Below are 27,714 nucleotides of genomic sequence, written 5' to 3' on the forward strand. Positions count from 1 at the left end.
GTCGGCCACACACCCCACGAGGGAAAAGGGAGGAGGCCGGACAACAAAGCGCAACCAGAGGAGGCCCTGGCGAGCTTGAAGTTGGGGCGCCGGGGCTGCGGCCCGGGGAGGAGCAGGCTGGACGCCCGGCCGCGCGATGCAGGGTCGGACGGGACCGGGGACGCGGCCCGCCAGATGTCAGCCCGCGGTGCCGGGGTGTCGGCAGCCGGGAGGAAACGGGGCGGGCGGGCGCGCGGCGGCGTCGGGGAGGCGGCCTGGGGCGGGGGGGGGGAAGGCAGGCCTGAGAAGGGAAGGGAACGGCGGCAGGGTCCCGAGGCGTGGCGGTCGGCCGCGACCCCCACACCAGCCGCGGGGGAGGGACTGTCCCGTTACTTACCCGCCGGGAGACTGCGGGCTCCGCCGGGGCTGTCCCGGCCGCCGGCCTCCGGGGCCAGGAAGCGCCCCCACATAGCGGGCGGGAGGGCCGGGGGCGTACGACTCCCCTAGTCCGTCCTCCCCCGCCTTCGCCTCCTGCTTCTTTGGCGGCGGAAACTTGTGCGGAACCTGGGGCCGCGGAGGCACCAGCAGGAGGGCGGGCGGGCGGTCTGGTTAACGGCTGCTCAGAGACTGGCGGCGAGCGCAGGGGCCAGATTCGCCGCGGCGCCGGCGGTGGCGGCTGCCATGGCCGAGCCCGCTGCGCTGAGGCCCGGGCCGAGGAAGCGGGCGGCTCCGCAGTGACGGCGGCTGGGTCCCCGGCTGAGCCCAGGCTACGATCAGAGCCTCCAGGCGAAGTTGCAGCTGCGGCTTCTCTCCGCCCCCTCCGCCGGCAGAGCCGGAGCCGGAGCCGGGCAGGGTGGGGGCGGGGCCTGCCAGGGGCGGGGCCTCGGGCGCTTACATAACGCGTGCGCGGCGCGGGGCGGGAACTGCGGGCCGGTGCCGCTGGGTACCCTTACGCCGGTTCGCTTACTCCGCGACTGGTGGGTAGACTCGAAGCACCAGCTGGATCCCTCCCTCCCCATCCTTGCGCTCGGTCAGAAGAGAAAAGAGGATGAATAGAATGTGGCCCGGGGCGGTAACTTTCGGTACCGCCCTCGCTTGGGTAATCCCTCAAGCCCTCCGGGGCACCTCTCTGGAAAAGAAGAGGAAGACCTGTCTTCGCTGAGTAACTACTGGAGCTAAGAGGCTCTCCTGAGAGGGGTTGAGGGACTGCCAGTCTTATTTGGGATTGGGATTAAAGTCATCATACATTCCAGAAACATCGTTTATAAGTCGCTTTGTGGGACAGAAAAGAAGTCGTTTTCCTGAACTCGTAAATTCAGTGGCGGGGGGGGGGGGGGGGGGGGGGTCAGGGGGGAGAGGGTACCAAAATACCTACTATACAAGAATGTGCACAGGAAAAAGCAGAAAGGAAAAAGACCAGAGGGTTCAGAGAGGAGCTGTAAATTTTAATCTAGTAGCCCAGGAATTCAGATAAGCAACCAGAGAGGAATCAAAATGGTACCAAAGTCTGTAATGGGAGTAACTTCCTTACACCCTACACCTTCTTGTTCTTCCTACATTTGGTCAGTTCCCACCCTTCACCTAAACCTGGAGTACAGGAGCAAGTAAGTATTCTGGAAGGAAGCATAAAAGGGTCCACCAGCCTTTTCTTATATCTTACTTTTCATTGGCAATATTAGGATCCTTCCAATATTTAGATACAAAACAGTTCATTTAATAAATATTGGTAGAGCACTGTAGAAGAAAGTGGGTTCTACCCCTGGCTCGTAAATCAGAGACAAACTGAAAAGGAAGTCCCTACCCTTAACAAGACTTTGAGTCCAGTGATGCCTTTGTTTGTTTTAGAAGCTTGTTAGTAATAAAGGCCTCTTATTTCTACTTAAAGACTTTGGAGTTGGGAAATACTGCTTAAAACTTTTAGAGGTTAAATTACATTTACTTGTGTAGTTTATTACTTACTACATCTGTGTTGTACTTTATTTCATTGCAGTTTCCACTATTTCTCCACTATTTCAATAGTTCCACTATTTCTCCAAATCATGAGCAGGCAGCCCAAGAGTCACTTTGTTCTGAGGATAGAAAGTGACAGAAATATGAAAGAAGGATATGATTGGCTACTTTTCCTGATTTAAATGTGCATGAGCTCATTTGAATAGTTTAGGCATTCAAGTTTAGGAACTTGAACAGTTGAGGTTCAGAATGAAGCCTAACAATTAATGATAATAAATTCCAAAAAGAATTATCGGAAGCTATAGAGCTATATCACAGTATCCTTTTTTTCATGATTTATAGTTACCATAGTCTCATATTAGGTACAGTATTTGTTAAACACCAAACTTTTTTTAATACAGTTCTAAGAAATGTATGAATTGCAGATAAATCTTGGTCTTTTGTGAGTTTAAAATATGTTTATTTGTTATTCCAAAAACTGCCAACCTCCATTCAATTCTAAGTAGTATTTTAGGGAAAAAAAAAAATCACTTGCTCAAGTTTTCTACATGTTTTTTACCAATGTGAAGGGTGTGCCACTACACATGCAAAAGAACATCTGAAGCTGAGACTATAAAATATTTTAAATGCCTATTACAGAGTAAGAGGAAATAGTAAAAACATGTTACTTTGGCAGTTGGCACCAAAGATAAAAAATTTTGTGTTCCTACTAATTAAACTTGAAAGGATACAGATCTAATGCAATTAAAATAACCTAAATACTAAGTGAGAATATTCTGTATGTGAAGTAAACTGTAACCAACCATTTTTTTAATCATATAGATTGTATTCTCAGAATCTGAACTCAGATTCCCCTATATCCATATTACACCCAGTACCCATGTTTCTCCGAATGATTAAAATTTATCATAGCAAAGGTTTGAAAGCCTAAGAACTACTTAACCATTACCAAGCCTGATGTGGTAAACTGGCATATTTTTGGTTTGTTATGATAGTATGAAAAAAAAAACTATAAGGAAAATCTTATAAGCAAAGATTGAACTTAAGTATTCCTGAACTTAAGTATTTCAGTAATTGTTCTTGTAAGCAGAGATAATAAAAGCAAATAATGAAAATAGTGACCGTGTATGTTTGTGTGTGTGTATACAAATACACGTGCTTAGGTGAAATTTAGATACTTAATATCTTGGGAGGGGACTTTTAAAAAATATAAAGCAGATCACAAAAGAGTAAAATAGTACAAAACAACACCATATTTAATATCAAACTATATTAAACTTTTCATTTAAAATATTGTATTCAAGGAGCACCTGGCTGGCTCGGTTGGTGGAGCACGTGACTCTCGATCTCGAGGTTCTGAGTTCAAGCCCCATGTTGGGTGTAGAGATTATTTTTAAAAATAAAATTTAAAAAAATAAATAAATAAAATGAAATGCTGTATTCAAAAAAAGACATTATTTAAAAACAAAAATAAATGTTGCATTTGTAAATCTTTTGGAAGAGCGCCTGGGTAGCTCAGTCAGTTAAGCATTCGACTCTTGATTTCAACTCAGGTCATGATTTCATGGTTTATGAGATCAAGCCACCACCTGCCAGGCTCTGTGCGGAGAGGACACACCCTGCTTGGGATTCTCTCTCCCTCTCTTTCTGACCCTCCCCTGCTCTCTCTCTCTCTCTCAAAATAAATAAACTTTAAAAATATTATTTGGATATGAATCTCTGATCTGATTAAGTTAAACTATATTACATGTATTTTTCTCACATCAATTCATCATATTGGGCAAACAACAACCAGAGAATTGAAGAGTGATGTAACAAAGGATAAAACTGATATTTTAAAATGAGAAGACAATCTATCTTGTGCATAATATGAGGAAACTTCAAGAGAAGTTAATGTTTATAGAAACATAAAATATCAAAACCAACAAAATATAGAAAAATTAAACCATCCGATAACAATTTAAATAGCTCCTAAAGAACAATTGCCACTTTAGAGGGACAGATTTGTGGATGAAGACTAAAAACTTCCAAGGAACAGATAATTCTGGTGTACCAAGAGTGTTACAAGGACCGTGATATATAACCTCTTCCAGGTCACAAAAATGACAAGTTACTGAATTTATTATGGGTGGTTGTAATCTCAAATAATCATTTATAATAATGAAAAAAAGAAAACTAAGAAACTCGTTCTTTTAACAATGGATTTGGAAAATCTTATTTATAGTCCTAGCAGATACATTCAACTATAGAAAGGTAAATAGAAGACATAAAGGTTATTCAATCTGTCTGTACCTCACTTTCCTCATCTGTGATGTGGCCAGGCCAAGAAGGTAAGGATACCTAATCTCAACTCCATGATTCCTGGGAGATACAGAAAATGAATCCCACCTGTATCTTTGGCTCCAAAGTTGGGCTGCAATGGCCAATGAGAAAGTAGGTAAGAAATGGACCACTAAATCATGGAGCAGTCCTTTGAGTGGGAGGCAATGCTGAGAGGGATGGAATTTAAACAAAAGACAAATTTAAGTGTTCCACGGTACCATCAATGTTTACTGAAACTGCTTAGGACTGACATATTTGTGAATGGCACTTCATACATGTGTAAAGATACAAGGTCATTTAGAGTGAAGGAGGACAGCAACTTTGACAATGTACAAAAAGACAAGTTCTTCCCTGTCTTCCTGTTTAGACATCAGAAAGGTAAGTGCATGGAGTAAAGTGTGCAGTCCAAGAAAGCAGCTCATGCCTTCACTAAACACACACACACACACACACACACACACACACACACAGTCTCCCATCTAACCTGCACTAGTGGAGAAGAGGACTGTTTTAATAACTTAAAGTGGCCAGAACATTATGGATTGGATTGAGATAAATTCAGTAGAAAAGTGGGTTTTCAACAAAGTACAGTTGGTAACAGTAGTGGGACATTAGAATATATATATTTAAGTGATTTGAGACCTCTTACTAAACCAGTTAAATGTTTTATGTAATCCTCACAACCATCTGTCATCAAAACAAAAATAAAAAATAATTTTTTTTAAAGATGAACAAAAGATAGAAGAGACAGACCAAAAACTGACACTTAATATAGAGAACAAACTGGTGGTTACCAGAGGGGAGGTTGGTGGGGGATGGGTGAAATAGATGAAAGGGATTAAGAGTACACTTATGACAATGAACACTGAGTAATGCATAGAATTGCTGAGTCATAATATTGTACACCTGAAACTAATATAATACTATATGTTAGTTACACTGGAATTAAAATTTTTTAAATAAATGAATAAAACAATCTGTCATTAATAGTCAATATTAGCTCCATTTTAAAGATTGGGAGAAAAAGACCCAGAGAAGTAAGGTCATACAGGCAGTAAAGAGCTAGGATTCAGATCTAATCCGTATGATCCCAAAGCCCATGCTTTTCCCATCATGCTCTTTAATATGTTGCAAAACAAATTATAAGATTTTTCTTCACATGCCATGTGAGAAGGAAGTGCCTAATTATAGGATTTCTGTATAATGTTTAGGGTTCAGCTAAGATTGGAAACCATGTGACATTAATCTGTGGTGTTGTATGATTTTCTTTAGCTGCACCCAGCAGTTTGAGTATAGGAATAAAGAAGGCAGATAGTAGAACAGGATTTTGTGATGTGGGCACTTACGGAAAGGGGGCAAAAAATTCAAGGATACTGGCTGGAGAATGAGTGAAGTGATGGGAATCTGGGTCTATCCTATCTGGGGAAAACAGTGAAATCAAGAGACAGCTGAAACATTGACAGAAGGTTGAAGGAATAAGGGAGTGGAAGATTCCCATGAAATCGCAAAGCAAATACAATGACAATAAGGGAGTGAAGGGTGGAAAGATGGGGCATTAGGGTAAGTGGGGAGAATGTCGTGGGGCTTAAGATTTCAGAAGTGGGGCAGTGGAGGAATTAATCTATGAGGCAGCATTGGAGTTGCATGTCTGTCTCTGATCTCCCTTCAGGAAAGACTTTGATGTTCAGCCACAAGGAATGCAGTTGACTGACAGTTTCCAGCAGTTAGCACCTGAGGGAGGGATCTGCCTCAGCTTTTGAGTGGAGGCCACACTTTTCCTGGATCGCCCCAGCCTGTGACTGAACATGGCAGAGACATGCCATTCTTTCCAATGCAGAACCCTTGTAATCATCAGTTTTTGTTTTCTAGCTCTCTATTGGGTTGACTGTGACCTGGCCAGATATGCACTAGGGTCTGAGTCTTTGCAATCCTATTGCATCTTTCACAGGTGTTATCTTCCAATAAACCTCTTGCACTCCTAACTCCATTTTAACATCTGCTTCCCGGAGAACACAACTGCAACAATCTTTGAAGATATAAGGGAGTTGGATTTGTTCATTTTAAATAGTAAGGTGGGGGTTCTGTAAAGCACGATGAAAATGTTTCCAAGGGCAGAAAACAAAGGATGGGTTACCAGGAAGGCAGCACATAGCAACATGGACTGAAACTATACAATAGTATAGATACGCAAGCACCTTACATTTTGAATAGCAGACGAAGGCAGGATCAAGAGGAATGACAGTTTCGGGGGTTTTTTAAATGTTTATTCATTTTTCAGAGAGAGCATCAGCACAAGTTGGGGTCAAAGGGGGGGAGGGGCAGAGAGCGAGAGGGAGACACAGAATCCAAGGAACCATGAGATCATGACCCAAGCCCAAGTCAGACGCTTAACCAACTGAGCCATCCAGGCGCCCCTAGAGGAACAACAGGTTTATGTGGACTCAGAATGCCACTTGGGCACACAGACTCCTAAGGGAAAGTTCTGAGTAGCCCCAATTGGGCTGGGGTCCTGGCAATTGCTGCCCCAATGAGAAAGATTTGCCACTATCCAAAGTACTTCAGGAGCAAACAACAAATGTGTGAAATTTGCCGTGTTCACTGAGATTAACAGGATTTTAGCTAATTAAGAGTCATTAATTGGTCGCAACTTTGCGGCTCAAATAATTTTCAAAGGTGAACATGGTTTTCATAGTAGCTTTCTTTCTTCTAGGTAGTAGAAGAGAATTCAATTCAATAACTCTGTTAACTTTGGTAAGTTTTCATCCAAAGAATTTTCTCCATATTGCTCATACAATAGAAGAAAACAGTGATCTCTAAAATTGTAGAGTTAACAGCACTAAAACAATTCCTAGAATGATCTGGACTGATTTAAGGATCAGAACTTTTTGCTAAAATTTCAATGGAGGTCTGGAATTTTAACAAGTATTATGTTCAGAAAACAAAACACAAGTCTAGCTGCAATTTTCAGGTTTATGGAGAAACTGATTTCGTATCTTTTTTTCTGATTATAAAAATAATACATATTTTCAAAAACAGAAAGAAGATAGTATAAAAATAATCATGACTTACTCATTTAGTAAATATTTGTTGAGTACCTAAGTAGGGTAGGGAAAACTAGAGACATGTGTGAAAGATTGACTTACTTCACTATAAACTTTTATAGCTTTTAAAATTTCTATTGTGTGAACATATATATATATATCAATAAGGTAAGTGTTGTCTGAGGTTTTTCTAACCCAAATTATCTCTAAGGAAAGGTGGAGTCACTCTGTACTCCAGTGCTTACAGCCTCTCATATTATGGGTTACTCTCTTAATTATTTTGACCAACAACATATTGATTGAAGAAGTCATTTAGCCTGACTTAAATTCAATCTGCAAAATTTGGAATCTGTATTTTTTAAAAAAAAGATCAGTGAACTTTTAAAGATCACTTTAAAGTGTAGTGAAACAGGGGCGCCTGGGTGGCTCAGTCAGCTAAGCATCTGACTTCAGCTCAGGTCATGATCTCAGTTTGTAAACTCAAGCCCCACATTGGGCTCTGTACTGACAACTCAGAGCCTGGAGCTTGCTTTAGATTCTGGGTCTTGCTCTCTCTCTGCCCCTCCCCCGCTCATGCTCTGTGTCTCTCAAAAAGTAAACAAACATTAAAAAATAATAATAAGTAAAATAAAATGTAGTGAAACAATTATTACATTGTAGTGGTTGTAAATATATGTTAAATATGACAGTGGAAAAAAGCAACATATTTGAATTAATGTTAAATATATATAAATAAACTAACATTGTGTGGCTACTTATCTGTTTCACTTATATCTCAAAATTTTAGCATATCAAGTTGTCCCATTTTCAACCCATTTTTGAAAATGCATCTGGAAAAAGGACATCACCTTATATTTGAACATATCTGAACTAAATTAAAATTAATTAATTAAAATTGGCCTTTTTTTCCTCTACTTTGAGCCACAAACAAGGTATTTCTTAAACATTTCTAATATTTTCACAATGTTATGTTCAGGGAATCCATTTTTAACATTTTTAACTATCTAAAACTGAAGATGGAAAGAATAACATTTCACAGACTTTTCTTACAACACAGAAAGACTTACAAGTTTTTTAAAACCTAGCAGAATAACTAATTTATACTTTCATTACAGTAATTGAGACTTCTGTCTTTAATGAACCTTGAATCTCCAATTACTGAACTGCAAAATGAAATCACAGAAAAGCCACCTGAATATCAAACACATTCATTATCATAAGTGCTCACAGAGAATATAAGAAGAATTAACAATGAACAAAGGAACTACAATTAAATTCACTCTTCATACATGTACTATAAGTGATGACAAAATAAATTACATATACATATACATACATATGCATGTATATAAGTTATATATATGAAATTATATGACATTTTCCTAATTGGGTTATTATACAAATTTTTACATTACTTGGTCTTCATATTAATTAACTAGGTTCTTTTTTATTTTTTTTTTCATTACAGATAATTTCCTGATGAAGTTATGGAGCAAACTTAGCCTTAGAAAATTTAGGCAAGTTATTTATTCCATGAAAGATCACTGAAGAATAACTGTCTTCAACTGGGACCAAAAGATAGAGATAGCAGTTAGCATTTATTTTCATAATCTAAAAAAAAACATATGATCTCAGCAGGAGGGACCTATAGAGACACTAAAGAGGGGGATGAGTTGGACGCATTTGATCAGCATTGGGGGGAAAAAAGAGAGAAAGTCATTATCCAGAGAATTCTGCACAGCGATTGCCTGAACGCTGCTGACTTCTTTGCTCACTTTTGAATGTCAATCTGGTTCTGGCCCAGGCCCAAGAGCTAAATTTCAGATCATGGCAGGCTTAGGAGAACAGTGCAGAATGGAACATCTAATCCCACCCTGGCTTGCCCTAAAATGGCCCCTGAATTCATCCAGCTCCTGAGCCTGCTGCCTAAAGCTGTTTCTAGAAACTCAGATGCATAGAAGAACAATGCCACTTTTGCTCCAGTTTTGAGTTTGGGTTTTACCACATAATTTTTTTAAAAGAATTTTCATCTTCCCACATACCATCTTTTAGAACAGACTGCTTAAAATTTCTTAGAGGAAATGAGTCATAGCTAGCCGATGAAAGTGTGCGTCTCCATATTTCCAGGACCGAGGTAGTCATCACCCTTTAGGGTACCTACCTGCCACACGGGAAGCTGGTACCAGGCACTGGAGTTTTCCTGTTGCCTTTTCATCCAGGGACTTAAAATGAATTTCCTTAAAATGTTTCGGTACATGTGGGCATTCTCCTGCTAATACAACCTCTGTTGGAAAGTAATGTTTGTAGGCTGCAAAGTGGCTTTCTGCTGAGGTGACAGCCTGCCTCCCAGAGAAGGTGCCAGAAGAAGGAGACTTCGAGAGCCACCGTGAAGCTCATATGCCTTGATCCCTTTTCAGATACTGGCAAAGGGCCAGACCCAGAGTATTGCTACAGTGAGTAGCTGGGCGAAGTGGCAGATTGCCAGGTGACAGCCAGACTGTCATTTATAAAGTGATGGTTTTTATAGACTCCCAGTAACCCATACTGAACCCTGTGGTTTCTGGGAGAAAAAAGTACCAGATTATTCTCCTATTGGAAACAAACAAACAAAACAAACACTGGATTTAGGTTTGCAGGATCTATATTGGTCTTTTCAAAATACTTGGGTATTTATTTCAGTAAATAGCCTTTGCAGGATCATATGTCTGTAACTCACACTTTTACTGAGTCTGGGGATGCTCTTTGCTATTCCAGTTGCCATTAAAGTTCCCTTGTCCCACTATGCCCAGGGGCTTTGTAATGCTGTCTGTAGCTGCCTCATTAACTCTCACCTCTCTTGGGTTCTTTGAATCTGATTTTTTTTAATATGATAAGGAGGACGTCATTTAATGTGAAAAGTGTCAAAATATTCAAAGAAAAAAATGAGCATTGATAAACTGGGAAAAACATGATTACCATAAAATGTCCCCTTAAAATGTTCTTATAGTTGAATGTATAAACAAAACTAGTATTTATTAATGTGTCCTATTAATTCATGCAAGAGAGGATTATACTCTATATCCAGAGTACTTCTTTCGTGTACCTTGAAAAAAAATAATGAAAGTTAAGGTTTCATGAAATATGACTTATTATTCTTTTCTTATAAAATTAAATTTTTGTAAATCCTAAAGTTTTAATTTTTTTAAATGTTCATTTGAGAAAAAGAGAGAGGAGACAGAGAGTGCATGCACAGGCAGGGGAGGGGCAGAAGAGAGAGGGAGAGAGAGAGAACCCCAAGCAGGCTCTACGATGTCAGCACAGAGCCCAATGTGGGGCCTGAACTCATGAACTGTGAGATCATGACCTGAGCAGAAATCAAGAGTCAGATGTTTAACCAACTGAGCCATCCAGGCACCCCATAAATCCTAAAATTTTAATCCTACACCAGCTAACTATTCATAAATACTCAGGACCATTATGGGGTTATTTTAGTTAAAATGTTTAGGGTCAATTCATTAAAGGATGGAAATTCAGATACAGAAATTGCTTAAGATCTTTACTTTGTCTTATAAAAAAAACAACAAAAAAAAAAAAACAAAAAAAAAAACCCCCTCAGGTAAAGGAATACCAAGCCTGGAGATCTTAAATCTCTAACAATGTAAGTATAATATAATTCATAACATTTTTTGTTGTTGTTGAACTTAAGAGTACATCTAGATTTATAGAAGCTATAAATATTTCATACAGAATATTCAGAAAAAATAGAAAACAATTACAAATGAGAAACTGCGATCTATCTATAATGATTGTGCTAAAAAAGTAATACTAAAAACTACCTCCTGGGCCAACAATATTGTATCATAAAACTGCTTGTTAACTTTCAGAGGTTAACAAGAGGGCAACAACCTAAGCGTGAAAGGTGAGGTACCAGCCCCAGAGACCCAGGTTCAGACATGGCCCTGCTCCCTGCCTCATTTATCAAATGGGACTTTGCAGTATTATCCCATAAAGCTGTTGTGAGGAGCAAAAGTGATCATGTTTGATGAAGTGTTTTGCAAATTTTAGATAATTTAATCTTTTTAAGGAAAACAAAGGGCAGATAATTCAAAAGAGAAACTAGGGTGATAATGAAAAGTATTATCCAGTGCTGAGCACCGCACCAAAGATTTTACCTGCCCTGTTCCATGTAATCTTCATAACAACATGATAAAGCATAGTAGGAATGATTATTATTATCTCCATTTTATGGATGAGGAAACTGAGGCACAGGGAAGTCGAAGGAAACATGGTTTGCAACTGGCAGAGCAGGAATTCAAAGCCAGTTCTACCTGATTCTAGAACCTGAGTACTTTCATAGTAGTGTTATGGGGAAAAGTTTAACTTCATTAGTAATCAAAGATTTAACAATTGAAAGATATGGAAATGGAAATACAAAGAAATGGTAAACATCAATTCCAGTTGTCTCTGTGGAGAGAAGGAAGGAAGGAGGGGAGAAGAATTGGATAGAGGTTACACAAAGAATTTAACCATAGATATAATATTTTATTTTTATAAAAAACTGTAAAAGTATGGAAATGTATTAAGATTTGATGAAACAGGGCCATAGGTTACTATTTTTCTTCATGCTTTAAATAATTCATGGTAATGGGGTACGTGGGTGGCTCAGTCAGTTGAGTGTCTGACTTCAACTTAGGTCATGATTTCACAGTTTGTGGGTTCAAGCCCCACATCAGGCTCTGCACTGACCGTGTGGAGCCTGCTTGGAATTCACTCTCTCTCCCTCTCTCTCTGCCCCTCCCTCATTCACACTTTCTCTCTCAAAAATAAATAAACTTAAATAACTCACGGTAAAAAACTAAAACAGTGAATTAATGGCACCTTATTTTGTTTATATGAAAACAAAGTAATTCAGATGATCTGGTTAAAGTCTAGAGAAAGTAATATTCTCATACAGTTCTGGTGATATAAAATGGTCCAACTCTTTTGGAAACTAACTTGGCAATATGTTTCTAAAACTATAAAAATAAACATACTCCTTGGTTCAGTAAATTTCCTTTTGGTACACTATCCTAAGAAATAATTATCAAAATATGCATGCACATTCACATATAAATACACATGCTGGAAAAACTATATGCATAAAGATGTCAACTGTAGTATTATTTACAATAGTGGAATGTAATAAACAATATAAAATTTTAAAAATTGTTAATATTATGCAGCCTTTAAAGTAACATTTAATTATGAAGGCTATATAGCAATGTGTGCAATGGTTGTGAGGTAACATTAGTTGAAAAAAGTCAGAATATGAAATTGCATATCCCCTAGAATTAAATCAATGAAAAAATATGCATAGAATAATGTTTAGGAAGAAACACCTTATAATGATGAGTATGGAACTAGTACTAGGATGATCAGATCATGAATATTTTTCTTTCCTTTCTCTTTCAAATTTTGGGTAACAATGATCTGACATATTGGGGTTTTGTTTTGGTATTTATTTATTTATTTATTTATTTATTTATTTATTTATTTTAAGAGAGAGACCAAGCAGGGAGAGGGGTAGAAAGGGAGGGGAGAGAGAGACAGAGAGAGACAGAGAGAGACAGAGAGAGAGAGAGAGAGAGACAGAGAGAGAGAACCTTAAGCAGGCTCCACACTGCTCAGCACAGAGCCCGACTCAGGACTCAATCTCACAAACCATGAGATCGTGACCTGAGCCTAAGTCAAGAGTTGGATGCTCAACTGACTGAGCCACCAGGTGCCCCTGCCATATTGTTTCTATAATGTAAAATTATTACATGGTAAAAACTCAGCTTTGGAAATAATGAGTTATGTCTGAAAATAAACTAGAATTCAAGGGAGAGGACGAGGAGCTTCAAAGAAGACTATAAACAATCCACAGTCAGTTGAGGAGTTCAGAGGAGGGGAGGTCCATCATGCTGGGGTCTTTAGGAGAGTGTCCCAAAGAAGGAGCCACCAATGGCTTTAATAATTTGTAGAACTAGGCCTAGAGGAGGGTCTAGGGGAAGGGGGCAGGCAAGCTTCAAACAGTAGAAAGATATGAGGTAGGCAACAGCACTTCATGTTTTATTTTCAGTTTTTATCTTCTGATTCTTTTTCAGAAAATGCAATGACTTTAAAGTTGTCATGGTTGAATTAATTCCACAAAACAACTGGTTGTAGAATCATAGCAACATAATTATGAGCTGTGCTTCTGGCTCCAAATCTTTCATCTAAAAATAATCACAATGACTACATCTTGGGAAAACAAAGCCGTTACCTATTCTTGTGCTCCAGCTATCTTGGTAGTCACTTACTGGAAAATGGATCATGGGCAAAATAACTGCATGTTTTTAGAACTCTGGCTTGTTACTCTTACCTTAACTGAGTTGATTAATGAAATGATTTTTAACTTTCTGTCTACAGGCATTCTCTTAAGCATGAACATGACTTAGGAAAAATCACACAAGCCCGCCTGTGTTCCTCAAAGAACACCACCCTGGCACTCCTGAAAGGCGATGTTGTTCCTTCACGGAGTGTATTTCCTTGTGCAGAAAGGAGCCGGGAGGTCAGGGGTGGAGCTGTGGTGAGTAGGTAAGTCTCCCACAGGGGCAAGATGAATGAGTCTGTATGCTCCACTGCCCCCCACATATGCCAGCTGTTCCTTGCCCAGCTTCCTTGGGTTAGGTAAACACTCATTGAATAATATATGAATTGACGGGATGAATGATGATGGTTATCATTCACAGAAGGATTACTTTGTGCTAGGAGTTTATGTCCATGAACTCACATTGTGCTAAGAATCCTGCTGAGTATCGATCTCAAATGCCAGGGTTCTTAGGTTCTACTAACTTTAGCTTTCTTTATCCTTTTAAAAATAAAAGTGTTCCCTTGCCATCTCATACACTGGTGAGAAATCTGCTGTTCCTCCCCACTTCTCCAGGTTTCTCTTTCTCTCCTCACATTCTGTTTTCCTGCACGGGCCAGATCATCCAACTCCCCTCTACATCCCTCTTGTGTTTGCCTTCCCTTCTGTTGTATTGCCTTAGTCAGTACCGTGAACACATCACCCCAATTTTGTCACTCCCAAAGTATCACCCACATATGCCTGTGTGTGTAACAGACATTTTTTTTTTTATGTTCAGGTGAAAAGATAAGGAATGTGGTGCCAAAGTGACAACTCAATATCCGATGTTAAGACTACTACCCCAAATAGAGCTACAGACTGGGCTATTTTGCTGATTTCTCCCCTTCCTGAGGTTGATGCTTTCATCTCAAGCTCTAGGATGCTCAAAATACTTGCTAATCATGGAAGACACTTTGGTTCTCTGTCTGGGGCTTCCTTGCTCTCCTCCAAAGCAGACCCATCAGGGTGTTTTGCTACACTTAGAGTATGAGGAATCAGAAGGCTTGCAGTCTGGTGTAGTTTTAAATAGCACCCCCTCCCCCAATGCTATGCTATTATCCACATTTTATACAAGATGAAACAAGGTTAGTGAAATTAAGTGATTACCCAAGAAAAAGGGCCAGAACATGAATTAAAACTTGGCTACCTAACTCAAAACTTATCCTCCTCCTATTAAACCAGGATGGATATATGAGAGAGTCAATACTTACTGAATGTTTACAACATGCCTGGCTCTGTTCTAATAGCTTTAGGGGCATTAGTTCATGAAACCCTCAAATTAGCTACTATCAACTTCACAGGTACAGAGATAGTAGGTAATTTGCCCAGAGTCACATAGCTAACAAATGGAAAGGTCAAGATTGGAACCCAGAAAGTCAGTCTATATGGTTCTAATCATTAGCTACAGTGCTCTACCAGTTACATGCTCTAGATCCCCTCAGTCCTTTCTGTGGCTGGAAATGGGGGCAGAACTGGGTGACAGTTCAGTCTGTACCATGACAATGACCCCAGTGTGGTTTGGAAACTCACATTTTCTGAAGCCATGAGAGTGCAGGAGCATTGTGGGGTCTGAAGGTATGAACTAGATTTCCTCAGTGACAAAACAGCATGATAACCTTTATAAATGCTGCTTTTGAAAATTATAATGTAATTGAGCCTTTTCTTATTGAATGAGTTGCTAGAATTTCATTTAATTTATTTAGGTAGTCATTCAAGATTTATCTATCGTGTCTTCTGTATGTCAGGTACAGTTAGGCACTGACCGAAGAAAGATGAATCCTTCACACCCAGGTCCTGGAGTAGCTCAGAATCTTGTGGGGAACGTACAGTCTAGTGCACACTATAACATGACTCATTTGTCAGAACATTACACATTTGCTGATACTTAAAGCTTGATAAAGTCCTACTTAAGATCAATATATATAAGAAATGTCTAAGAATTTGTCTTTGGAGAAAGAGAAATGGCTCTCTCTTCAGTGGAAGCAAACCCTCCAACATAAAAAAAATAGATAAGCAGAGTCTGAGTGACCACCCACGTGGCCTCCCCACCAAGATTCTACAAAGAGCATTCAAACACATGATGACCTGAAAAGTTCTCAGCCTGGAGTTCATGATTCATATTCTGAGTGTTAAGAGGTCACATCAAAAGGAGTATTTAGATCTACATGAAGGCTAAAAAGGCAGGTTAAATGGTAAGATCACAAAGAATGTTTTTTCCAATACTGATCTATGGAGGATAGTGCTGAGATTCTAGAATTCTCTGTCAAGTTCTTTAGAGAAAAAAATTATTACTATAAAGGAGGCATTACATTGGATCATCACTGCTTGATAGTACCATTCTTCAAGAATATAGAACTTGCTTTGATTTATTTTATGCTCAAAGCTCCAATCTAAAGTTTGGTTTCCTGAGTGGACATGACCATTAGGGCAAGATGTCCCATGAAGATAACAATTAGCAATTCTTTGGACAGGAACATCTCTCATTTTAAATTAATAAATAGACATCTTCACTTATAAAATGGATCTTAAATATGAACCAAAGCAGTGGTTTTTGAGCTATATTCCTAGGGCCTCACTTGCAAACAGCAAGTTTTAAATTGCATGAAAACTGTGCATTGTTTTGTATTCGGTTTATATACTGGAGAATCTCAAGAAGATTTCATTCAAGAAAAAAAAAAGAGGTCCACTGCAAAAAGTAAACACCTCTGAAATATTGGTCCATTTCTCTATTCACAAAGAACTGAGGCCCAGAGAGCTTAAATGATTCACTAAAATGGCAGAGGCAAATCTTAAAATTAGGCCACCACTTCCAACCAATCCACTGTACAGACCTTTTATACCTTGTCTCACAAGGCACTGTGAGTCTGGAGAGCTGGAAGTCACCCAAGTCAGTGTAACTCTAGGAAACCTATGTATTTCTAGTACTGCATCAGCTAAGGATTAGGCTTCAACTGGGAAGATTTTACTAAAATACTGACTGGCCAGCCCCCATTTATTATTTATATAATTAGGTGCTACATAATCTAATTTGATCTTGACAATAATCTATTGAGTTGGACAGAGCAAGCATCTCCCCAGGGCCACCTCTCAAAGTTGTCGATTTCCTTAAGCAAACACATAGTAGATTTTTTTTAAAAAAATACTCCAAATTCTAGTTTTCTGACTTTAGAAAGTCAGGTTTAGTTCAATAGATTTTGTCCTCTTTGATCCAACTAACAAGGATTTGCAGTGCCTTGGTAGACAGGAGACCAATGATGTTACCAAATATATAGAAAACCCTAAAGACTCCACCAAATAACTTCTAGAACTGATAAATGAATTCAGTAAAGTTGCAGGATACAAAATCAATGTGCAGAAATCTGTTGCATTCTTATATACTAATAATGAAGCAGCAGAGAGTGAAATTAAGAAAACAATCCCATTTATAATTGCACCAAAAACAATACAATATCTAGGAATAAGCTTAACCAAAGAGGTGAAAGACCTGTATTCTGAAAACTGTAAAACCCTGATGAATGAAACTGAAGACAACACAAAGAAATTGAAAGGCATTCCATGTTCATGGGTTGGAAGAACAAATATTGTTAAAATGTCTATACTACCCAAACCAATCTAAAGATTTAACACAATCCTTATCAAAATGCTAACAGAATTTTTCACAGAACTGAAACAAACAGTCCTAAAATTTGTATGGAACCACAAAAGACCTTGACTAGCCAAAGCAATGTTGAAAAAGAAAAATGAATTCAAGTTGTATTACAAAGTTGTGGTAATTAAAACAGCATGGTACTGGCATAAAAATAGACACATATCAATGGAATAGAATAGAAAACCCAGAAATAAACCCACAATTGACAAAGGAAGAATGAATATACAATGGGAAAAAGACAACCTCTTGAACAAATGGTGTTGGGGAAATTGGACAGCTACATGCAAAAGAATGAAACTGGACGATTTTCTTTCACCGTACACAAAAATAAACTCAAAATGGATTGAAGACCTAAATGTAAGACCTAAAACCATGGAAATCCTTTAAGAGAGCACAGGCAGTAATTTCTCTAACATTGGCAAGGCAACATTTTTCTAGATATGTATCCTGAGGTAAGGGAAATAAGGGCAAAAATAAACTTTTGGAACTTCCTCAAAATAAAAAGTTTCTGCACAGCAAAGTAAACAACCAACAAAACTGAAAGGCAGCCAACAGAATGGGAGAAGGTATTTGCAAATGACATATCCAATGAGGCCTTAGTATCCAAAATATATAAATAACTTATAAAACTCAATGCTCAAAAAACAAATAACCCAATTAAAAAATGGGCAGAAGACATGTACAGACATTTCTCCAAAGCAGACAGACAGATGGCCTACAGACACATGAAAAGATGTTCAATATCACTCATCATCTGGGAAATGCAAAACAAAATTAGATGAGATAATCATTTCACACCCGTCAGAATGGATCAAATAAAAAACACAAGAAACAACAAGTGTCGGTGAGGATGTAGAGAAAAAGGAACCCTCGTGCACTGTTGGTGGGAATGCAAACTTGTGCAACCATTGTGTAAAATGGTACGGAGGTTTCTCAAATATCCTACAACCCAGTAATTGCACTACTACTGCTACAAAAACTACAAAAACACTAACTCAAAGGGAAACATGCACCTCTATGTTTACTGCAGCATTACTGACAATAGCCAAACTATGGAAGCAGCCCAAGTGTCCACTGATAGATGAATGGATAAAGAAAATGTGGTCTATATGTATACCACAGATATACATGTGTGTATATATATATATATATATATATATATATATATATGCATATATATATATATGCATATTATTCAGCCATAAAAAAGAATTAAATCTTGCCATTTGTAACAATATGGATAGAGACAGAGAGTATAATGCTAAGTGAAATAAATCAGTCAGAGAAAGACAAATACCATATGTTCTCACTCATATGTGGAATTTAAGAAATAAAACAAATGAGCAAAGGAAGAAAAAAGAGACAAACCAAGAAACAGACTCTTCACTACAGAGAACAAATTGATGGTTACCAGTGGGAAGGAGGTGGGGGAGTATCAGTGAAATAAGTGATGGGGATTAAAGAGTACACTTATCATGATAAAAAAAATATATTTCAGGGGCACCTGGGTGGCTCAGTCAGTTAAACGTCGGACTTCGGCTCAGGTCATGATCTCACGGTTCATGAGTTCAAGCCCTGCATCGGGCTCTGTGCTGGCAGCTCAGAGCCTGGAGCCTGCTTTGGATTCTGTGTCTCCTTCTCTGCACCTTCCCACCCTTCTCCAAAAAATAAATAAACATTTTAAAATGAAAAAAACAAACCTTTTTAAAATAAACATTTATTTATTTTTGAGACAGAGAAAGATGAGCCAGGGAGGTGCAGAAAGAGAGGGTGACAGAGGATGTGAAACGGGCTCCATGAGCCCAATGAGGGGCTTGAACTCACGAACTGTAAGATCATGACCTGAGCCTAAGCTGGATGCTCAACCAACTGAACCACCCAGGTACCCCTAACAAAAATTTTTTAAAAGAAAATTTGAAAGAAGGAATTAAGAAATATTAAATCAATCTAGACATTGTTTTAAGAGATTATCAATTGCAAATAAGTGATACTGACTTATATGATAAAACTATAACATTGTATAATATTTTCTAAAATAATTTATCATACATGATCCCATTACAACATATGAACATGATATGTATAATCATGGTTCATTTTGGAATCTAAGTACTATTTGAACAAGTTTATCAATGGCTTTAGTAGTTATTAATTCATAGAGCAAAGTTTCTCTAATTTGAAATTAATAAAAATTAAGAACTATGATCAGTCAAAAAAAAAAAAAAATTTTCATGGCCTATGGAGACAGGAGACCAATGATGTCATAAAATAGAACAGCTTCCAAAACCGACAGATATAAAAGATAGAGGACGGGGGGGGGGGGGGGGGGGGCACCTGGGTGGCTCAGTGGGTTGAGTGTCCGACTTTGGCCCAGGTCACGATCTCATGGTTCCTGGGTTCGAGTCCCACGTCAGGCTCTGTGCTGACAGCTCAGAGCCTGGAACCTGCTTTGGATTCTATGTCTCCCTTGCTCTCTGCCCCTCCCCCGCTCATGATCTGTCTCTCTCTGTCTCAAAAATAAATATAAACATTAAAAAAAACTTTTTTAAAATAAAAGATTGAGGACAAAGTTTAGATCCCAAACTATAAGTCGTGGAAATTTGCGAACTTTAAAATGATTACAAGGAGACCCATAATAGTTCCATGAAGTATGCTTATTTGTATCCTGAATAAGGTGGTTTGCATTGGTTTGTATTCCTATTCTTCAAATGAATATAAATGCTCTTTTTTCAATAAGGCATAACTTTAATTAAAAGCATTACTGAATTCACAATTGTGTGTTTTGTCCTTATATATTTTCTCCATGAATTCTACTAAAATTACAATTACTATTACATGGGGCTATGTGAATTTTTTTAGGTTAAAATGAAATCATACTTAAAAATTTGGGGACCATTTGTTTCAGGCCAAAATAAAGGGAACAGAACAAGATTAAGTTAGGAAATAATTATTTTAAAATGTATTTTGCATCTTTTCTTGTGCTTCTATTTTAAAGTTGTATAGCTAAATTGTTACTCTTTGTGTTTCATGTTGAATGGCTGCTTCTTATCTGGTTTTGTTTATTATGTATGGTCAGATCACTGATTCGCAGAAAAAACTACCCTCTAGCTTAGCCCTACATTCCTCCAAGATAATATCATCTACAGGGGTCAAGTTTCTTGCCAGGAGAGCTGATCACACAAGTAAACAAACTGGAAGTAAAACCATGAAATGTTAAAGAAGCTGTCATTCTTGGCCAGGACATTGATAACAAATACTATCTTAACTATTAAGTGTCTCTAAAAAAAAAAAAAAAAAAAAAAAAAAAAAAAGGTAATATCCGGTGAAACTGACTTACAGAATTGGAACAGTAAACAGACCACAAAAAAGGCTGTAAGCAATACCGTCTAGGAACAGTGAGGAAATGGACAGGCTCCATGTCTGCCGAGGACTCCAGGAGAAACAGCTGTTCCCTTCTCTCAAAACAAACCCTACTCCAGTCCACTTCAGTTCACTTACCATTTGAGCTCTGATCTGCTTTTGAGGAGTAAGCCAAATACATAGCCCCTGGTGATTTACCTCAGGGAGGACATTAGGGAAACTGAAAAAACAAAGGTCACCCAGAAAAGGCCCTGTTTTATATCTTTCCTCCATCTCTGGCAGTCTTCCACCCTCAGTCCACCTACCCACCCTCTAGCCCTTCCTTACATTTGATTCTTTGTCAGATGAAACATGGAGACAATGGAAAGCAACTGGGAAACAAACATTTCCTTCTGGAAACATAACCTGTTTTTAAATAACAACTCAGAGTCTAAATATTTTCGTTACAAAAACTCGATGAAAAACCAATTCCTCCAAGTCAGAACCTAGAATTTAAGGGCTCCCTTCAGTGTACTACCCAAACTCTGTATTCACAAGCAATCTAGGCTTTTACCTCTGGAAATTGAAGGTTAGGTCCTTAATCATATATCCATCTCACTAACTAAACTCCTGAAACTCCACGTAGAGCTAGGGTTTAGAGGTGGAATATCGAGGCATCACAACGTTTAGGTCAACATAGCAGAACTTAGAACTGACTTATACCAAGTCCCATAAGCTCCTTGGGCCCCAGATAACTCATGTATAAAATGAAAAGACTGGGGTGCCTGGGTGGCTCAGTCGGTTGAGCAACTGACTCGATTTCAGCTCGGGTCATGATCTTGCAGTTTGTGGGATAAAGCCCTGTGTTGAGCTCTGTGCTGACAGCTTGGATTCACGGATCTGGCTTGGGATTCTCTGTCTCCCTCTCTACCTCACCCCCACTCTCTCTCTCTCGCTCTCAAAATAAATAAATCAACAGCTAAAAAAGTGAAAAGATCGTCCTCAACAAACTTTAAGTTTCCTTACAAGTCTAAAGTTGTATGATTCTTAGAGTACTAAATGGAAAACAAAAGGTGAAGGGGTATACCAAATAGAATTATTCCCTGATAGAGAGTTACACAGCTTTGCAGTACTTTCCGTCAGAGGAAGCAGACCGTTTTTCCCACCTATTCTGTGTTGGGCTTGCTTATGTGATTTCCTCTGGCCAATTGAAGTTAGCAAACATGATGAAAACAGAGGCTTTCCACATGTTTGTCTTTGGCTTTACTTTTTTTCTTTTGCAATCTACTGACTACCCACTGGTTCAGGAACAAGGAGATGTGGAGCTGACCAAACCCTGAGCAAGAAAATCAAATGTTTGTTCTTTTAAGCCTCTGAAATTTGGGGTTGGTTGTTATGCATCACTTCGCACCAGAAATCTCACAGAAACCACAGACATCTTGCTATTTTACTTTTTTTGGTGTATTTTATCTAACAATATGCCTACCTATTTGGAAATTTCTTCAAGGCTGCTGAGCTGCATTAGAGGCATCTAAGCATTTCAAATTGACCATGGAAATGTTCTCCATATTAGGACCAACATCAGGGTAATTGTCAGTGCTAAGAACACTGCACAACTTAAAATTAGTTTACTGAGCTTTCTGTATAAAGAATTCTGTGCTTTTAACCTATATTGAGAAATAACTCCTATGAAGTTGTACTGCGTTAGTTTTAAAGATGGTGATCATTATCACTTATAGTATACTCTTCGTAACAACCTTTTGGAGAAATTTCTGTCTAGTTTCAGTAACTGGAGAAGTTGTGTTCATCCTGAGCAATTGGCTTGTTTAAATCTATAGACATCGACTCTATAACTGGTTGTGAGCAGTCTTGAAATTGCTTGGAAAAGTCAGAGCCTAACATGGGGCCTTCCACAGCAAGTGCATGTAGGTGACCTTGCCCCATAGCTTCTGTTTACCAACAGCTCTCCTGGTTTCATCTTTTTTCCTACATACATTTTCTCTTTTTATGGTTTCCTTATAACTTACTATTTTTATTACATTACATTAAGATTTGTTATATTGTATGTTTTTTCAGCCACTGTAAATCCTTTCGGGAATAGTATTGAGAATATATAAAACACTACTGTTACTAAGAAAAACATTAGTTTCAATTCATACAATGAAGATAAAAGTACAATTTCATATCATTGATCCATCAACTCTTTTGTTGTTAAAATTTACTGACAACATGTTATTTCTCTGCTCTAAATTACCTTTAAACAGTATTGTGTATAAAGCACTGATATCCATCTGTACCATTTCAAATCTACCATCAAAATAAATATAAGGATGAAAACTATCTTCAAGCTATTTGAAATATGGACGAAGCTTTTTATTTACTAAGAATTTATATATTATTACATTAATTATTCAAGTGAATTCTTTTTTTTTAGTTTATTTTTATTTATTTTGAGGGAGAGAGAGAGAGAGAGAAAGCAGGGGAGGGGCAGAGAGAGAGGGAGACAAATAGAATCCCATGCAGGCTCCATGTTGTCAGCACAGAGCCTGATGTGGGGCTCAAACCCACAAACTGTGAGATCATGAACTGAGCAGAAATCAAGATCAGATGCTTAACCAACTGAGCCACCCAGGCACCCCAAGTAAATTCTATTTTTTAAAGTTTATTTATTTATTTTGATAGAGGGAGTGTGCAGGAGAGGGAGAGAGAGAGAGAGAGAGAGAGAGAAAGGGAGAGAATCCCAAGTAGGCTCCATGCTCCAGGCTCCATCAAGCCCCATGGATCCCAATATGGGGCTCTATCTCATGAACCATGAGATCATGACCTGAGCTGAAACCAAGAGATGGATGCTTAACAGACTGAACCACCTGGGTGCCTCTCAAGTGAATTCTTTAACCTATTTGTGGAACACCTGTTATGTGCATGCATGGTGCTAAGTGCTATGAGAAATATAAAGACGAATAAGGTACTTCAATATCCTTCCAAAGCCCCTGTATGTGTGTTAGGCACTTCTATACTACAAAGACTTGGTTACTTTAAATGTAATTGGGGTTCACTATAAGAATGAAGAAAGGTGAGGCAATGTGGAAATACTAGGGGCCTCCAGCAGAAGCACAAACTGGTCTCTGATCCTTGTTCTCTAAAACATCAAGAAATCAGTCACCAAGGTCAGGAGAGGTGATGGAGGGGGCAGGAGAAGTATAGGGAACACCAGCAAAACCACAAAATAATCATTTAGGATGAGGAGAATAGGAAGCTGAACTGGCTTCCATCTAAGCCAGTAGATAGAAGCCATGAATACTCAGTAATGAACAGAGCCAAATTAGAAGCTAAAAGAAGGGCTCTGATCAAAGACATTGAGTTTACGGGTTTTAACTACTACTGAATATGTAAAAAAGATATAAAAATGGGGAATGTGAATTGGCACTTGCTAAGTGTTCTGTGTCTAGAGGCAAATGTGAGATATAGGGCAGTCAGGGAGGGACAAATAATAATCCTACCAACAGCTATGAGAAGACTATCAAATGGTCCATATAGAGCAATATCCCATGACATCCAGCTTACCTTTGGTATACTAAGTCACAAAAGACAAGGAGGAATTCTGTACTACATGGTAGAGTCTGGCCCTACCACTTTGGGCTGTAATTCTTTCCCTACTCCAACAGACAGCTGGAATTCAATTTATTAGAGTAGAACTATCATAAATCTTAACTTTTCCCTTCTCCCTTTGTCTGCACCTAGTATTTTAACAGGACCTGCAAACATTTATTTATTATTATTATTTTTTTTAGTGTTTATTTATGTTTGAGAGAGAGACAGAGCACAAGCGGGGGAGAGGGAGAGAGAGAGAGAGGGAGACACAGAATCCCAAGCAGGCTCCGCACTGTCAGCCCAGAGCCCGACGCGGAGCTCAAACTCACAAACCGTGAGCTCATAACCTGACCCTTAACTGACTGAGCCACACAGGGGCCTTGACCCACAAACATTTCTGAAAACTGTGAACTCCATGGATGGACATGAACACAATCATAAAAATGAACAAGCAAAAGAACCACCTTCTAAGTTAAAAGTTTTAATCTATAAAATGAGATTAAAAAGAGGAATAAACTTAAATGATCACACCCATGAAACAGTTAATAATACAAAAAAAAATTTTAGAAAATATCTCAATGCCAGAAACTAGAAAGATGCTAGGTTATCAAAATTCAAAAGAACATTATGCCATATGTACACCATATGCAAAATTTAACACAAAAATGGATTGTAGACCTAATTGCAAGAGCTAAAAGTATAAAACTCTTTTAAAAATGTATGTATATACATGTATGTGTGTGTGTGTATGTGTGTGTGACCTAGGATTAGGCAATGGTTTCTAAGATATGACACCAAAAGCACAAATGGAAAAAGACAAAAACAGATGAGTTGGACTTAATCAAAATTAAAAATTTTAGCCCTCCAAAAGTGAAAAGACAATTCATATAATGAGAAATATTTGCAAATCACGTAACTGAGAAGGGACCTTATCCAAAACTCTTACAACTCAACAATAAAAAGACAATCCAATTTTAAAATGATCTGAGTAGACAATTCTCCAAATAAGATAGACAAATAGTCAGTAAGCATATGAAAAGATGCTCAACATCATTAGTCATTAGGGAAATGCAAATCAAAACCACAATGAGAGGGGTGCCTGGGTGGCTCAGCTGGTTATGCTTACGCATCCCACTTCGGCTCAGGCTCAGGTCATGATCTCACTGTTTATGAGTTCAAGCTCTGAGTTGGGCTCTGTGCTGGATCCTGCTTCAGATTCCATGTCTCCCTCTCTCACTGCCCCTCCCCTGTTCACACTCTGTCTCTCTCTCTCTCTCAAAAATAAATAAACATTAAATCCCTCCCCCCTACATACACACACACACAACGAGATACTGCTTCACACCCAGATGGAAAGCTATAATATAAAAGGATGTTAAAAAGTATTGGGGAAGGGTGTCTGGGTGGCTCAGCTGGTTGAGCACCCTACTCCTGATTTCGGCTCAGGTCATGATCCCAGGGTTGTGGCATTGAGTTTGGAGTCAGACTCCAAGCTAAACTTGGAAACTGCTTGGGATTCTCCCTCCCTCTCCTTCTGTCCCTTTCCCTGGCTCCCAATCTCTTGGGGCCGGTGGTGGTGGGGGTGATGGGAAGGATTGGTGACAGGGGTGCCTAGATAGCTCAGTCAGTTAAGTGGTTAAGCATCCCAACTCTTGATTTCAGCTCAGGTCATGATCTCACAGCTGTGAAATTGAGCCCCATGTTGAGCTCAGGATTCTGTCTCTCCCTCTCTCTCTCTGCCCCTCCTCCACTTGCACATGCACTCTCTCTCTCAAAATAAATAAATAAACATTTTTTTAAAAGTATTGGTGAGGATGTGGAGAAATTAGAATGTTCATATATTGCTCATAGGAATGTTAAATGGTGCAGGCATGTTGGAAAATAGTTTGTCGGTTCTTCAAAAGGTTAAATGTAGTTACCATATGGCCCAGCAATTCTACTCCTAGGTATATACCCAAGGGAAATGAAATGTACCCCAAAGAAATGAAAACATATGTTTATGCAATACTCTATAAATGAATGTTCATACCAGCATTATCCTAATAGCCAAAAAATTGAAATAACACAAATGTCCATAAACATTTGATGAATGGATAAACAAAACTACACACACACACACACACACACACACACACACACAGATATTATTCAGCAATAATAAGAAATGGAGTACTAATACATGCTACAGTATCGATGAACATGCTAAGTGAAAGAAGCCAGACACAAAGACCACATACTATATGACTCTATTTATGTGAAATGTCAGTAAAGGCAAATCCATAGAGATAGTAGATTAGTGATTGCCAGGGGCTGAGCAGGCTGGGGAAATAGGAAGTTGTTGTTAATAAGTAAATGGGGTTTCTTTGGCAGACGATGAAGATATTTTGAAATTAGATAATGATGATGATTGTACAATGCTATGAATATATTAAAAACCACTGGATTGTATAGTTTAAAAGAATGGATTTTATGGTATATGAATTTTATCTCAATAAAGCTGTCCCTTTAAAAAATAACATTACATATATGCTAACTAATTTGGATGTAAATAAAAATAATAATAATAATAATAATAAATAGAAAAGATAACATTACATATTTAAAATGGGAACAATTTGAAATTTGAAATTAGGAATGATTTCTTCAGAAATAAGAATAGGATTGGTAAAGTTAAAAAAAAATGCAACAGAAGCAGCAAAGAGTAAAATTGGAAAATTCCAAAAATCAAATCAATGAATCTGAATATAAGCTCCAAAAATCTCTCAGAATTTGGAGAAAGTGATAAAGTAATGAATAAGATGGGAAGAAAGATGCTGTATTGGGAACAAATCTAGGATATCCAATAAAAGATTTCAAAAACAGAGGATAAGTGGCACCCAGGTGGCTCAGTCGGCTGAATGTCCGAATCTTAATTTCGGCTCAGGTCATGATCTCATGGTTCGTGAGTTCAAGCCCTGCATTGGGCTGTGTGCTGACAGTGTGGCAGCTGCTTGGGATTTTTCTCTCTCCCTCTCTCTCTGCCCCTACCCAACTCGTGCTGTCTCTCTCTCTCTCTCTCTCTCTCTCTCTCTCTCTCTCAAAATAAATAAGCTTAAAAAAAGAAGATAGAATAATTATATAACCAATTTTAAAAATTTTCCTGAGCATAAGACTAAGCTAAGATCCAGAGAATCAGATAAAAAGTTATTTGTTCATTTTATTTTATTGCTGTTATTGTTATTTCTTACAAATTATTAGCTTAAAACTTGTTGTTTGGAAAAATGTGGAGTCTCTGGTCCATGTTATATGTAGCAGAACATTTTAATGATGTTCTAGATCATTAATGATCTAATGATCTGGAAATCTGGGTCCCAGCTCTGTCAGTAACCCAACAATGTGGCTTTGAGCAAATCGTTTAGCCTTTTTGGGCCTCAGGTTGTCATCTGATAAAAACAAAGAAAAACTTGAACTAGATG

At 38.5% G+C, this 27,714-nt stretch overlaps 1 protein-coding gene across 2 annotated transcripts in view; it reads right to left on the reverse strand.

Annotated features, from left to right (window-relative positions):
* CEP85L (centrosomal protein 85 like) overlaps positions 1-27,714 on the reverse strand; it is a 215,605-nt gene that overhangs the window by 171,005 nt on the left and 16,886 nt on the right. Inside the window, exon 1 of one of the 2 annotated variants that reach the window (XM_042939702.1) lies at positions 377-512. The exons of the other annotated variant lie outside the window; for it this stretch is intronic. Coding sequence (XP_042795636.1) covers positions 377-449 — 73 coding nt within the window. The 5' untranslated portion in view covers positions 450-512. Of the gene's footprint in view, positions 1-376; positions 513-27,714 lie in introns of those variants that run through there. 2 annotated transcript variants of the gene reach the window in all.

The sequence above is a fragment of the Panthera leo genome, chromosome B2 (assembly GCF_018350215.1).
Source record: "Panthera leo isolate Ple1 chromosome B2, P.leo_Ple1_pat1.1, whole genome shotgun sequence".
NCBI classification, from domain to species: domain Eukaryota; kingdom Metazoa; phylum Chordata; class Mammalia; order Carnivora; family Felidae; genus Panthera; species Panthera leo.